The 16,596-nt window shown below is 35.1% G+C and overlaps 1 protein-coding gene across 1 annotated transcript; it reads left to right on the top strand.

Annotated features, from left to right (window-relative positions):
* The first annotated feature begins 1,214 nt into the window (after positions 1-1,214).
* On the top strand, positions 1,215-15,485 carry LOC132713125 (uncharacterized). The gene is made up of 9 exons (XM_060695595.1): positions 1,215-1,698; positions 2,544-2,606; positions 3,785-3,880; positions 4,574-4,725; positions 5,728-5,868; positions 10,723-10,845; positions 11,324-11,436; positions 12,458-12,636; positions 12,889-15,485. The coding sequence occupies exons 1-9, from the start codon at positions 1,518-1,520 to the stop codon at positions 13,866-13,868; spliced, it is 2,028 nt and encodes a 675-aa protein (XP_060551578.1). The 5' UTR covers positions 1,215-1,517; the 3' UTR covers positions 13,869-15,485.
* The last annotated feature ends 1,111 nt before the right edge of the window (positions 15,486-16,596 follow it).

The following is a 16,596-nucleotide window of genomic DNA, read 5'->3' as shown; positions in this document are numbered from 1 at the left end:
AACATTTATTTATAATTCTGATAACTTTTTATGTTTTCTTCATTAAATTTATAAATGCGCAAAGATCGATGTTTCTTCTATTTAATTGCCAAATATAATTGATTATAAACATCCAGTACCGGATACGCCACAGCAGCGCAACTCAAAGAACACGACGTTCGTTGAAATTTATAATACACCAAAGTGCCCGACACAAAAAGGGATCATGTCCAATATTTGCCGAATTTTAATGTAAAGCCTGCTTTAGTTTTACGTCATTTGAACACTGTATTATTGTGTAATCATTTGTAATTGCAACGTTTATTTATGCAAAAACGTCTTCATTAAGGCGTCGGAAAACGGCACTTTCATAAACATTTGTCAACTGTTTAGACAGCCTACCATAGAAACATCTAATATGATAAAAGAAATTCGACACAAGTATTTTGTTAGTCATGCATGCAAAACTTTTTGAGGGGTAAAGAAGTTTTTTTACCAGACTATTGCAGTAATTTTAAAGATAAATACATATCGTTTGCGGCATAGAAGAATACGCGTGTATATTGTTATTTGTAATTTTCACACAGAATTGTTAATTGTAAACATATTTTATTGATTTTTCACTAAATATTAAAAATATGTTCCAATAATTGACTCTTGTCAAAATTGTACGCAAATTGTCAAAATTGTACGCAAATTAAAAGATGTGGACACTGGACATTAGAGCCGCAGTCCACGTCTCTGGTACATACACCTTGCAAGTTTTAGATTTTCCGTCCTAATCGGTATCACAAATCATGTTTTTATGGATTAAAGCCGTGCTCCAAAATTAACCTCTCCTAAAAGTAGGCTTATCTATATATACATGTATATGTTGGCACAATTTTTGATGAACAAGTCATTAAACATTCCTTTATTAAATTTGAATTATTTTAAAAATTACCTACATTGTATATGGGATTTACCTTTTATTGTTTATATGCGTGTTTATTGGTTGATTAAAGTTATCGTTTTTTTTTTTAATTTTATAACTTCCCAAAATTTGATATGTTCCGTGATAAAAAAGATAATAAAGTTATCGATCTTAAAAATCAGAATTGGAAATACTAACTATCTAAAAATCTGACATATCAAATAACATTTTATCTAGACCTATTTCAACCAAATACGTATATGACTCGAGTTGAAATACAACTTTTATCAAGCAAAAGAAGGAAGTGAATAAGAACCATATACGATTTAAATATAAACAAAATTTTTCCCACAGTTTAGATAAAATAAGTTTACATTTCAAACCGGGATTTTCCCTATTATTTCAGATGTTAAATGGATTAATATTAATATGTTTAATTAAATATATAGATGGACATTAAAGTTAATTGATGTCTACTTTAATTTTGTCCAGAGAGGATAAAAAAGTGACTAATTAAAAAGTGAGTTAATAATTTCCTAAACAGATAGTATAACTTCCGCTTTTAACTAAACTCTTGTCAGTTAAAGCATTTACAAACGTGTGTGATTTTGGAAATATAAAAAGTATGGATGAAAAAGTGTACGCTCTCCGACTGACGGGAGAGCAAAAAGCCGGAATACATTCGTTGTTTCAGGAGAGAGGATGGAGGCTCGAACTTGATACCATAGACAGATATAAAGAAAAGGAGGAGGTTGCGGGGGATTACATAACAATCAACCGTGTGAACGGTCGGGCAAGTCCGGAGGGTATAAAAGATTCTTTCTTTAAGATATTTTGTATGATTGTTTTAATATAAATGCCTTTTCAAAGAATATTCTAATTATATGAATTGACAAAAGAAATGTCAGTTCTAACTTGTTCATTAAAATTGTTGATATTAAAGTTCCGATTGACTATTTTTCTTATTTTATCCTTTATAATCATAGCACAAAATAAAGGAATTGATAACTACATTTTATAAATGCTATGTAAACGGTTTATTTGTATGTTTATTTATACGCCCATGTCATGTTACACTTGACTGAACCTAAAAACCCGTAATAAATTAGTGTCAATATAATAATCTAATATATAAATGTAGTATGTTATGCACAGATCTAATTTTATCACTATTCAAGTTAATATAGAAAGTATAGATTAATGTATATGCTTTATATAACGATAGATCGACCAGTTTTAGAATTGATCTTTCAAAACAGTCAAAACGGAAGTCTTTTATTCTATCAGACTAGGGTTTTTTAAGTCCCAATATTAGACAAATTTTCACATCAGATGATGGAAACAAATAATAAATATTGGAATTCCATGCACACGGTACGAAGTTATTATACACTGTACAATAGCAGTTATAAACCAAACCTAAGAGAAACCCTGAAGCTTCCATTTTTTGGATTTGTTCATTATAAATTTTGGGGATATCAAAATGAAATTTTAAAAGTTAGTCCGCCAACAGTATAGACCCAGATCAGACTTAACGGACGTGCAGGTTGGCCTTGGTCTGTACTTATCACCGTGTTGTTTAAGGGCTTCCACGAAGCTATGTATATTGATTTATAATGAATGCATATTTCTAATTCCATGTTTGTGATAGAATGCAAAGAAAGTCCGATAGCGCGACGCAGACTCCGGAGCGAGCCGACAGCGTCTATAAGTGGTATGAAAACAATTTGAGCCGCGTCACGACAAAACCAACATAATGCATTTGCGACCAGCATGGATCCAGACCAGCCTGCGCATCCGCGCAGTCTGATCAGGATCCACGCTGTGCGCTATCAGTTTCTCTGCTTGTAATAGGGTTTGTAAGCGAACAGCATGGATCATGACCAGACTGCGCGGATACGCAGGATGGTCTTGATTCATGCTAGTCGCAAACTCATTATGTTGGTTTTGTCGTGACGCGGCTCATTTATCTTATATTTTCTTATAATGCAGTGTATTAAAAAAAGAGTTGATGTAAAATTTTGTATATCATTCTTGTTATTACTACTACTATTAGTTAATTCTTGTCGTTCTCATCAGCCCTCTATACTAAAGCTTATACCTTTTAATTTGAAGTATGTAATAAAATTTGCATTAAACCATAAATATATTTAACTCTGACTGGTCCACCCTTTGTTTTTCTAATTTATAAATATATTATTCCGGTGGTGTTGTTGGTAGTTTTCAGTCCGGATCACGGCAGTAAGCCACATTGAATTCACCAGAGCACAGTTCAGTTACGGCATTGTTCATGGGCAGACTGTCAAGCAGTTTACCAGTACTAGTTGCCGTCACTTTCGCAAGGAATTTTAACTTCTGTACATACCAGAGCAGCGGTACAGTGCGAATGACCGTAGAAAAGATTTCATGATCAATCGCAACGAAAGTGACCTGCGCCGTCCGGGAATCGAACCCGGGTCGCCCGATTCGCACATATTATTCCGGATATAATATATCCTTTTATATAAGAATAACAAACATGCATGCACTACTCGTCACCTTAGTGCAATAACTAGTTAGGTCCTATTAAAAATAAGGAGGACTTAACCTGTTACTGCACTGAAGTGACGTGCTGTATGCTATATTGTCCGTATATTGACAATATATAAAATAAGTTTCGTTAGTTTGCAGACTGTGATATTAGAATTTCAGAACTGATTCCTTAAAGTCTTACCTTAATCAATGACTGCGAAGCAATGTATGATTGTGTTTAAGCTTTTTTACGAGAGATGTACATGTATATTGTGTATGTCTGTTATAACGAGATTTTAATCATTGTTTTGGGCTTAATGTGCATGTATAATCATGGTAAAAGGCTTTAAAGTCATGCGTTAGTTGTTATTCATTTTTTAGAAGACGACCAGAAAAGGCTACAAGATATGAAGAAAATAGGATCGTCATATACGCAGTCTTTTAAAGGTACATTTAAGGCGGGCTCTGTACGAAAAGGTTAGTAAACTATACAATATGTACACACGAATACACGTTTCTTAAAATGGATTGAAACCCTTACTCCGCTGTGATACTTTATTCCAATTCAAGAAGGTTTCAATTAACTCTATTTAACCTCTTTAAAAAAAACAAAAAAACTGTAAAAATGGAACAATTTCACAGAGTCGTTTTCATGGTTTTATTCGGTATAAGCTCTTCTTTGTAATTAAAAATTCATTTTTTCACATATTTTGTTTGGGTTTAAAGACCCTTCGAATTGCTGTGGCCATATGACGTCGTTTACACATATATGGCGAAAAAACCAATGACGCACATATGCAAACTCCTCACAGCGGTTACGTCACACTTTGCTACTTTAACTGTATACTGATCAGGGGAAGTAACCGCTGCGGGGAGTTTGGTACAAGTGTGCAACTGGGTACCAGGCTGCGCGTCCGCACAGTCTGATCAGGATCCATGCTGTTCGCTATCAGTTTCTCTATTTGTAATAGAGTTTGTAAGCGAACAGCATGGATCCTGATCAGACTGCGCGAATGCGCAGGCTGGTCTGGACCCATGCTGGTCGCAAACGCATTACGTTGGTTTTGTCGTGACGCGGCTCATATGATAACATAATATAAAATATATTTCTGACAACAATGTGCTATGAACTTCTATGCTAAGATAATATGCTAGATTATGTCTTCAAAGAATCTGGTCTTGAAGTGCCGCCTAGTGCAAGTTCAGCACCGCAAGGTCAATGGAGGTTGTCGCATATGCCCGGAAGTAGCGGTGGGGATCAGCCGGAAGTTGAGTCATGTGATATAAGCTTTAAGCATTTTCTTGTAGCAGACGACAAATCGGTAATTTGTTAAATTTCTTAGTCTAGTTTAATGTATTGGTCTGCATCATAGGTATTTCAATATAAGACAACAGAAGTGTATCATTTGATTATTCTTATGAAATATTTCTTGAAAACAGAATGCTGATAAGAGTTGTCATGAGTTTAAGTATAAATGTATGTACATGTATATCATAAATAAATTCTGTTTGTTCTAGAACACTTTATTATCGGCTATGCAGTTTGTCGATTTATGTATCCAACACTTAGCAACAGCATCCATATTTACTTAATATCTTTGTGTTCTGTTTCCAAGTGTGATACTGAATGCAATCAACATAATTATTTCTTCTATTATAGACCAACTAACTGTTATTCAATCTAGATACATGTATAGCATTTTGATCATCTTATTGAACATTGAATTGTTTTTGTAATGTTAAGTGAAAGAATAAACTGCTGTTTAAAAGATCATTAGCAATATACCCCATCCATGGTCGAGTGGTTAAGGTCGTTGACTTCAAACCACCTGCCTTACCGCTGTAGGTTCGAACCACCCTAGTGTCTTCTGATTTTTTTCATGTAAAAATACTAAAAATCTATCCTGTTAGCTTACGGAGCGTCGGTGGTTCCGCTCAGCTGCCCGTTTGTGCATAAAATGATGCACAAAGGTACAGTAAAGCTGGAAAGTCGCTATATGACTTATACTGTCTTGGTCGATGTAAAACCCGACCAACAACGATAGCAATACCAGAAATAGCTACAGCAGTAAAGCTAAAACATTAATATGTCATCATATGGTGCCATTTTCTGTTTAGTTATTCTCGGAAAATGTTGATTGAATTTAAAACAATCGCAACAATCTTGCCAAAATATTCCCAACAAGTTTTACAAAATAGTTTCAATGAAAACAGTTATATAGAATTAAGCTACCACAAACTTGTTCATTAACAAATTTCAACATGCGCTTGATATATAACTATACATAAAAGTATTTTGTTTAAATATTAACCATATATTTCAGATTCAGGTGATAACTCGCTTGAGCACTGAGCACGTGCATACCGTGTCACGTGTCCCCGTACGAATCGTGTTATTGATTGATAGAAGCGGAAGCATGCTGCACAAACTAGGTCGAGACAGTCGCCATACAAAAATCACCAAGGTAAAAAACACTGATGATAACAATTATATCTATCCATCTCAGTGTCGTAAAACATAATTACCTATTAATATTTGAAACATTTGGGGATAAATATGCGCATGCACTGACACCATCATGATTAAAACAAGGAAGTTGAAAAAGTCCTCCTTTAATGTTTCTAGAGTCTGTCTCTGGCCGCATCAATATATAACAAACGCCAGGGAAAACCAAAAGTTTCAAATACATAAAATTTGAAATTGCTTCCAATATAAATATAGATCAACATAGGCATTTAAAATATAAAGATATGCAAAAGATAAAAAGAGTGAACATGTACTCAGACTTAGATTGTTTTTTTAAATAGTAGTATGTCCTTTTTTCGTCCGTTTCTAATCAAAAGCGTTGAAAAGATTTCTTTTCTTGTGAATACAATTTCCTACAATTAAAACAAAATCTGTAAGAATCGGAGCTAGCGAATGATCTGATTTTTTACGAGCTTTGGTCAATATTGTGCATCCAAGTTATTGGTCCAGACCTACATCAAATAGTTCATTAACCTGAATAGAGTATTTCCAGTGCCGTCAGCACGGTATGAAGTGAACGTGTAAGTATTCACATCTCTAATTTTAAAGAATATCTTCCATTTGGAAATGCATTACCAGTTAATATTTAGCATTGGCCAAAATGTCGGCTGCCCCCCTAGAAAGACTGAATGCTTTTCATCTGTCATTTGGCTGCTCAAATTTTTATCTTGATATTGATATAACTTAAACTTTGAATCGACTACTTGCCAGATATGTCATTTCAGCCGCGTCACGACAAAACCAACGTAATGCGTTTGCGACCAGCATGGATCCAGACCAGCCTGCGCATCCGCGCAGTCTGATCAGGATCCATGCTGTTCGCTTACAAACCCTATAACAAGTAAAGAAACTGATAGCGAACAGCATGGATCCTGATCAGACTGCGCGGATGCACAGGCTGGTCTGGATCCATGCTGGTCGCAAACCCATTATGTTGGTTTTGTCGTGACGCGGCTCATTTAACGTTTAATGGGTCGTATAGTGTACCCACGAGTACTGAGTACTACATGTATAATACTATACTATAGTAAGTTAATCATGCAACATCAAATGATGATAGAATTAAGTCGGTCTTTTTAAAATAAGGAAAAATATTAAGATAAAATTCCTCAACACTGTTGCAACAAATTTTAAGTGAAAGCACTTCAAAGGGTTATAAAAGGTTAAGATATTTTGTTATCTAAATAGCAACTAAAAAAGGGATTGTACTGAGGAAAATAATCAGTGAAATTAATCAAGCAAAAGTATCCTTGTTCCGTGTGCGGTGATGCTTTACCTTGTTGTAATAGAAAGAGCCATTCGGAACTGCATTGGCTATTATCTATAATAACCTCGGAAACAATACGGATTGAAAGTAGTGACCCATAGTATCTTTGTTAATATTTTTCATTGTATTTTTATATTTATTTTATTTTATTTTATTGATTCCATTTTTTTGCTACTGGAAATGGTCGTTACCACTGCCCCATTGGAGCCTCTATGAAAAAAAATTGCATTGATATATACAAGGTGCGAAAAAAACTCAACCGATATATAACAGTCGAGTTTTTTTCCTATATGAATCAATGAAAAAACTGCACTGTGATATATCAATACAGTTTTTAAATACTGAGTATAATGGGTTAGTAAGAACAAAGGAAAAGTTCCATACCATGCGATAATTATATAATAACAGATCATAACACATGACTGTCGGGGCGAGAGAGGATATTGTCAACCCAAGAACTGGTATATTACCCCTACTGCCACGTGTTAACTGAAAGGCCTACAACTACAATATTTATTGGAGAGGTCATCAGACATCTCCACAGTATTAAGTATGATTGCAGGAAGCATCCACTTTTGCGTATCAAATTGAAGCTAATGCATCGCATTTTAAGCCTTAAATCATTAGAACCAGTCTACAAAAATTGTTATGCGCATGCTCCACTTCAAAATACGACTTAACTTAAACGAAAAATAAACATCGAAGTGAACAAATCGGTACAAGGAAAAATCGGAAAATATCATTTACGTTACTTACACTACGAGCAATGGTTCATTCCGTTTTTAATCCTTTAAACTGTATAAATCGATAATTGTTTTCTGACTTAATGTTCCGAAAATAGTAACAGTGAACATTATAGCTACAATATTACCATGCACTATTATATGACCGAGTGAACTGTGTACTCCTTTAACTTTTGAACTGGTATGACTAAATTACCCAACAGATATTTTTTGTGCAAATGGCGAAAATGACACAACTTTTTCTCAAGTTTGTTTTTCTTGAAATATTGTGGTTGAAGGCTTGCAGCAGTATATATTGTTTATTCCAATCAAATGCTATATATAATTTTAATGTAAATCTGGGACTTAAAATTGTTTGATAAATATACTTATGTCCGTTTTGGAAAATTTCTGTCTTTTATGCAAAATATTTTCGAAATAAACAAATCTTCAACAGCTGCAAAAAGACCTCTCGCATGCTTCTTTTTAAAGAAGCAAACTTGTAAAGTATGCAGGCAAGCAAGGACTTAAATAGAGTACACATCATGTTATCTCCCTTACACCCAAAAACATATTGTAACAAAGTCTAGTAAAACTACTTAAAAATTTGACGAATTTGGACTTTTGCAAGAGTTATGTGCCCCAGGGTGATATTGGAAATATTCCCCGGGGAATATATCTTAGGAGGGTGATATTCAATCAGAACACAGTCATAATAGGCATATGGAAGTTCCATGGAGTTAAATGATTCTTGCGAGGAGGATTCGGTCTCATCGCGTTCGACCCCCGAGACATATCAATTCCGATTCTAATGAATTTCTTGTTGGACGCCGGATCCTAAGCAACAAGTTCGGTCATGAGAGCCTCATACTGGTCATGAAGGGGTCTTCGTAAAAGCCGATCTCTAGTCCACCATCTGCTCTCAGGGCTCTGTCTTCTCTTACCTGATTAAATATATAATCATTAATTAAAATGTTGATCAATACTGTTTCTTTATTTATCTTAAAATTGGCTGTTCATTTTACAATTACATTTATTATCGTGAATGTTTATGTTTTAAGAATATGTAAAAAAACTTGTTAATTAATCTTATTACCACTCAAGGGCCAGCGTCCGAAACTTATGAGACACTTCGTTTATGCACATATTTAATCCATTTTCACGATCCAATATTTTGCAAAATATGAAACCTTAAATGTTATTCTATTACTAATGCATTGTAGTACGATATTGATATATTTTACACCTGTATGCATGTCATCAAGCAGCTCGACCTCTGTCTCCGCATTCTGTGCCATATCAATATACAGTTGGAGCCACTTAATGGCAAATATCTTTTATTGAATGTTCATGATTATGTTCGCAGCACGAAAACGCAAAAATGTCTGTTTTTAATAAGAAGGTAGCATTTATACCCTTGAAAAAGTACATGATACTTAATTTATCCGTACTCAACAGTGGTGGACCTCTCTCCGTAGTACAACGTATTACGATCGTGGCTTTCCGTGACAATGCCTTATAAATCGGTATTAAAACCGTAGCTTATACGTAGGTTAAGCGTACAAATACTTAGTTCTCCGTATCAAACCGTGGAAATCCTTGACAAGTTTGGGCCTACGAATCAGCATGGACTTTTACGTTTTTCGTACGGACCAGTACGTATCAGTACGATTAAATACGGACTAGTATAGGGATATGCTACGGTTGATTTTTCCGTAGCAAATTTTTGCACATGTTCAAAAGTGTCAAGGATCGCTACGGATATACAAGGACTACTACGATTGATTACGGTTACAATACGGAGAGCTACTGACCAGTACGGGTAGCTACGGACGATGCCGGAATTAATCCGCCCGTGGCTCTTCCGTGGTCGTGTTCCGTGAATATGTGACCGAATGTCACAAATGCACGAGTGTTTGCTCATTTGAAAAAAATGCTGACGTGTATTGTTACATGACGTCATTCTGACATCAATTCACAAATGTACGATTATTGTCATATTAAAACGTTATACTCACACAAATGTCACACAAATGTCAAAAATGTAAGATTCTTTGTTATATAATGTAATACTGATGCAAAAAATGTTGTCATATAACGTAATACTGACAAAAATGTCAGATTCGTTGTCACATGATGTCATACTGATAAAAATGTCAAAAAATATAAGATTCTTTGTCGTATAACGTAATACATGTAGCAAACTTTAAGCTTCATTTCTAGTCCACTCAAAATTCCACTATCTCCATAAAAAAGTGAGTCATTATGTAAGGCCTCTATCACATCAGCCTTACGGCCGCCGTACGAACGAATTTTGACAAAAAACGCTGTTTCGTGCGGGAGTCGTACGGCATTCGTACGAAGTCTTTAAGGTCACAAGGTTGCCGCAACGTCACAGACTGATTTCTCAACATGCACATTATTTCTGCGATTTTTTTACAAATTTTGGACGTCTCATGACTGTCGTAAGACAATCCTCCGGCCGACTCTAGAGGTTATCATGTAAAAATGTTACGCGTTTGTCTTGCGAGGACCGCAGGTTTGCCGCACGAGCATCTTGCAGCTACCGCGGCCGTAATCATATGATGTCAAATGACATATCTACAAATCAGTCTAGATAGACTGCGAAGTTGCCTGCCACCTTTCTACGGCACAGATTTCTCTACAAATCGTGCGAACCAAATTTTATTCGGCTGATGTTATAACTATCAAAATACTCTGTATGGCAAAAATTACAAAATGGTAATTGGGTATGTAGGTTTTTAGAAGCTGTATTTTATTCTTCCTGTATTTGCATTGTCAGGTAAAACAGTTTGCCAGCCAGCTGTTGGCGAGCCTGGACGATGATGACGAGGTAGGCCTGGTCACTTTTGGTGAAGACGCCGAGGTTTTCTTTCCACTGGAGAAACTTACAGCTAAATCTAGGGTACGCAACTCTGCTTTTCCCCATTATAATAGTGTAGTAGCAGTAACTTCCCTTTGAATAAACACAACATTTTAAAGTGATAAGAAAATGTATTTTTTTTGCGTTTCTTTTATGATTCACTTCTATAAAATTCAGGAACAAATAAGATTTTTGAAAAATGACTGGTAATGCAGTAAAAACCTTATTCATGCTGGTCAACAGCAAAAAAAAAACAACAACAAAAAAACGGTAGAATGAAAGAATTTACTTGTGTATTATGATATTTTCATATCATCACCTTTTAGAAAATGCAGACATACACATGTACTAGTATATATATCATAACAAACCAAACAATATGTATACATGTGCATTGATATTTTCTATGCAGTAACAATAAAAACATTGAAATATATGTATACAGAACATCACGTAAAACACACTAGATAACAATAGACAACAACAAACAAAAAAAAAGACCTTCACGATTTATTTTCAGCCTGTGTTACAGCATCGGTTGGAGAATCTAGATCGTGGAAACATGTCACGTGTTACGAATCTCAGTGCCGGACTTAAAGCGGCTCTGAAAGTGTTCTTTAATGCATCCAAAAAGTAAGGAGTAATTCACTGTTATTTTCTTTCACTACAAGTTTTGTGATTCTGAAGAAAAATGACGAATTAAAATTTATTATAACTATGTCACAGGTTGAGAAAACTGTGCAGCCTGACAGGGACTCGAACCAGGGACCCTCGGAATACCGTACCGCGGCTTTACTGACAGAGTTATCCGGCGGCTTACACATCATCTTCCCTAAATAGTGAACAGTTCTGAACAAAGACATACTGCCCTGCTATATTGAAATTCGTCTTCGAATTTCACAGAGTTACAGAGCAATGGAAATTCTGAACTATATTCAGTCACGGCCCCACGAACCCGGGACACTCGGAATACCGTACCGTGGCTCTACCCACTGAGCTACCCGACAGCTGACACAACATCTCCCCTAAATAGTGAACAGTTCTGAACTGTGACAATAATATTCTTTTCATTTCAGAACTGGAATTATTAGCTGATTTTTGTATAATGTTGTCAGATAGTTTTCTATAAAGCATAATTTTGTCAGCTACTTTCGTACAAAACACAATATTGTCAGCTAGTTTTGTATAAAACACAATATTGTCACCTAGTTTTGTTTAAAGCACAACATTACCAGCTAGTTTTGTATAAGCACAGCTAGTTTTATATAAAGAATATATTGTTGTCATATAAGTATTTATAGAACAATGTTATCAACTAATTTTGTGTAAAGCATAATGTTGTCTGCTAGTTTTGTTTAAAGTACAATGTTGTCAGCTATTTTTCTATAAAACATGTTGTCAACTAAAGCATAATGTTGTCATCTAGTTTTGTATCGTTGGAAAGGGACTGTGATTTTGAGGAAACTAATCGCGCATACCGTTTACTATTTTTCAAGATTTAATTTTATGTTATGAACATGTATTAATATCAGCTGATACCAGAAATAACACATATGCATAGCCTGTCCAGAAGAAAAGAAACTTAGATAGACAATAAGAAACTACAAAAAATGATTAATTTGAAATAATGAGCTAATATTTCACCTTTATCCAGGGAGTCAGACTATCTAGAAAGCAAGAATTCCATTTTGGTATTCTCTGATGGAGAGATTAACGCTGGCACGACCGACACAAACTCTCTGTTACATGAGGTTAGACAAAACATTCGACAGATGGTCCCTAAACTGGACGATTCACAGAATCAGTGGGTAACCATTTCCGTCGTGACCACAGGTGATTGTTTAAATATTTAGCCAATCAAAACTATGTTCAAAGCTTAAGTTGATGTGAATATGTAATTACCGGCTCCAATAATATTGATAACAGTGATTTCACTGTATATGTCAGTCAAATTTAAAAAGCAATCTATAGTGGGCAGAAACGTAAATGCTCAGACGTATTAAAAAAACAAAAACAAAAAAAAAACTATTTGACAAAACAATCAGACATTCAATTTCTAAAAAAATGGAACTTTTTCAATTTCAGGAAGTAACATTTCCGAGCAGGCATATATGTTGTCAAAAACGTGTAGCAGTGAGGCGTACTATTATATTAGCAAAGATGCTGTTGATCCGGAAGCGGACCTGTTCCTTCCGGTTCTTCTCCGGAAGTCAGCCGTTGCTTGGAATATCTCGTATGTTATCAAATTGTCCCATGGTATGACGTTCGACGATGAAAAATGCTCAAGAGACAATAGAATCCGCTTGAGAAGATCTAGTTACGGTTCAGGACCGCGCGCAGAAAAGGCCTATTTCATGTACGATTTTGCCGCCGATCACTCCCGGCAGATAGGCGTGGGTGCAAACTGGGACGGCGAGGAATCAATACAACATCTTCCTAATGACCAGCAGTTATTCAAACTGAGAGTCGAATATACAAATATCAAAGGTGATCGTCTCTGGCAGGAACAAATTATTACGAAAGAAGATGTCATCGACGCTCTTCACAAACGGCCGAACTCGGAGACAAACATTGCTGCCCGAAAACACGAGGTCCAGATGGTTTCTAGTGACGTGTTACGGTTTGCAGCTGAGCATATGAAAGTGGGCGATAAAAGAAAATCAAAAGCCGTCATGCTCGAAGGCCAACGGGATTTACAGTCGTTGCTGAACAAATTTGGTGAACAATCTTTGGAGCGATCTCAAAGTCAAAGTAGCATCGAAATTCAAATGTATGCCAAGAGTGTTGTCGACAATCTGGGGGCTCTAATCGACACAATAGAGCAAACGACGGAAGGTGAGTCTTGGAACAAAATGAAAGCAGTTTCAACAGCAATTTCTCGAGAAACTCCTAACGTTGCTGGAACCGTGGTTGGCGATGATATTTTATGTCCTTTGCCCCAACTTCAAGGCACTGGAACGCATATGATGTCAGATCCATTGCAGCGATTGATGGCAAAGAACAAACAAAAGAAGAGAAGGACCATAGGCCTGGATACACTGTTAGAGGACCTGCAACTTTCATAGCCACGCGTATAACATGTTAGACATTAACCTGTGTTTAAACACTTGAAATTTGTATAGAACATGCCTTTTAATTCATTTTAGGACACATCCGAGCAAATAGTATGTACAAGTTTAGATATGGTGAATACTGAAAACAGATACGTAATTAGGATTCATTTTAAAACAACATTTAATTTAACAGTATTATTAATGCATGCTCGCATAGTTTGCTATGTCTAAAATATTCATTCTTTATGTTTATGCGAGCACAAGAATTCTATTTGAAACAGATTTTTTACAAACAAATATCGTTATCAAAAGATGTGCACTTTTGCTAAAAGGTCCGTCTAAATTTTGCCATTTCCGATTGAATATCTGTGAGAATACAATATCACATTTCGTGCCACTACAGGAAGTAAATAGCAGCCATATTTCGCAATTCAGGATACAGCTTCCGGAATTTCCGGAAATAATCCAGTGGCGCGTGAACACAAAGAAAGCAGACAACCGACCACAACTCTTGAATATGAAACACATTTTAATAATGAACTTTGTCGGTTCATGGAAACGTCCTCGAAATCTCATCACAAAATACAAAAGTATCTTATCAAATCTGCATTCATTAGTTTCGCATTCATAAAATAAGGAGACGGTAATTAAGCGGCGTTAGTTTCGAATTCAGATTAGGACGAACTAGGATTAAATTGTGCAAATAAATCTCTCTTATACACGCTAGTCCCTTATTGCCTGATAATGATACAAAAAATCACATTCTTTTAAAATCTGGTTGATAGGGATCAATAACCCTTTGAATTTCAATGAGACTAATTATGGAGGCATTTCTAGAATTACCCGAAGATTCCTACACATTATCATAATGGGTTGTTGGAACGAAAGTTTTAAACAAATATCGATAACTCTTCATTATCAAGTTAGCAATAATTTATTCTCCTTAAGATAGGACATGTGAATACTTGGAGTTGATTTTTTAACTGGAGTGGTACGATTCAGTTTGCTTAATCAAAACCGACCTCTCATTTAAGGGCATCGATGAAACAAACATGGCGTTTTTTATTTTTATTAACTTCTGAATTTGTCTAATTGATTTGCCTTGATTTGGATATGGAACGGTCTATTAAAAGTTAAATGGTTTTCAATATCAGTAATAAGTACAGAAATTAAGCTACCAACAGTATAAAGCATTATCATAATGCTTGGGTACACGTTGGCCTTGCATTTTTATTGGTGCCAAGCCAATTACGTGCTATTCCAGCAGCTTAAAAGTTAGGTCTAAATTGTTTGCAATCTTGAACTTATTTGTAAATAATTAACATGTGATTGTTTATTTATTACTGAACTCTTCAAGTGTAGTAATGTAATTTATTTACTGCTCGTGCCTTTGTCTATTAATTATTGCGTAATATTCACTTCCTATATATTTATGATGTTGATGTGTTTTATATATCATTGCTTGCGTCATTATTCTTTTATGTTTTCCAAAAAAACAATCGCAATTTTATAGACTCTAGTTTGGTTATCTGTTCAAAAATAAACATGTGGCTAAATAAATTATACATTAATATTTGTCTTAAAATCGAAAAAAGAGCGTTTGATTATTAAAAGTGAACTGATCATTAACACATTCGTTGTCGTTTTTTTTTTATTTTGTATTATATGATATAGTCTGCTTCTATAGACGCTCTCACGCCCTATTTGTCAAATATTTTCAATAGGAATACAACAGTCAATAATAAGCTTGAATAAACTGTCGAAAAGTTCCTTTCGAATTTTCTAATTATGGAACAATTTCAAAACGAGGAGTGCCTTCGTAAGAATTCTATAATACGACCCATTTAGGGATCCGATGGTATTCTATTAAACTTGAGGAGAAGAAACGAAACTCTACTGCCAAGAAGGCCTATGCTATAACCAATATTAGTCCAATGTGCTCTAAAACGCTATTATTTCAATCGTTTTCGAATCTAGGGTTTAGTTATAATGCGCATGCGCTCGTAAATGACTGGTTCTTTGATTATGGTGTTTCTGAAATTGGTCCGCACCAAACACACAGGCAATTTAGCGAAATTTGATTGATAATGACAACTGAAAAGCTACTTGTGGCCTTACTAGGATATTTATCTTGTATAATAAGCATGTGGTATGGCAGAATATGACAGAAATGGAGAATGATGAATAGCTATTTGATGTAGGCACGACTATTTCGACTAATGTAAAACTGCAATACGTTTAGGCAATGAAGATGAATTATTCTTGAGAACCATTCATGTTATTATTTTTGTGAGACTGTTACTATAGTTGATAATATATTATTGTCTAATCTTAGTAAATATCTATTAAGTCATTTCTTATACAGCATTTAAAAACGAAGTGTTCCTGAAGTATCATATTGGTTTAAACATTTTTTTAAAAAATTTAAATTCGATTGTGAGAACAAGTTCTTGCTAACTGTACTAACACTTTTCGTGTCCGCTTCCTGGAACCAACCAGTACTGGTGTAATACGAAGAAACATGGTAGTGACCCGATTTAATAGGGCTACAACCCATGATCCCTTGGTTGAGAGGCATTTACCAAACCACCAAGCCACCGCTCCACTTGTTATTTTCCTTATATGAATTGACTATAGTAATTAGATTTTTATACATTAGCCAGAATTAGATATTAGGTAGTCTAAGATTTATAAGGGATTATGTCACCGGAATCTAATCACAAGTAAAATACGTTCGACA

The sequence above is a fragment of the Ruditapes philippinarum genome, unplaced genomic scaffold (assembly GCF_026571515.1).
Source record: "Ruditapes philippinarum isolate M1 unplaced genomic scaffold, ASM2657151v2 ctg1530_1_1_1_1, whole genome shotgun sequence".
NCBI lineage: Eukaryota > Metazoa > Mollusca > Bivalvia > Venerida > Veneridae > Ruditapes > Ruditapes philippinarum.
The sequence above is the reverse complement of the archived record's forward strand: the minus strand, read 5'-3'. Positions and strand labels throughout refer to the sequence as shown.

What these genes read in the sequence shown, in the direction of transcription:
- LOC132713125 (XM_060695595.1), top strand. Translation starts at nt 1,518, where the DNA reads ATGGATGAAAAAGTGTACGCTCTCCGACTGACGGGAGAGCAAAAAGCC. An exon ending in GCCGACAGCGTCTATAAGTG is followed by an intron (nt 2,607 to 3,784) that starts GTATGAAAACAA and finishes TTCATTTTTTAG; the next exon opens with AAGACGACCAGAAAAGGCTA. An exon ending in GCCATACAAAAATCACCAAG is followed by an intron (nt 5,869 to 10,722) that starts GTAAAAAACACT and finishes TTGCATTGTCAG; the next exon opens with GTAAAACAGTTTGCCAGCCA.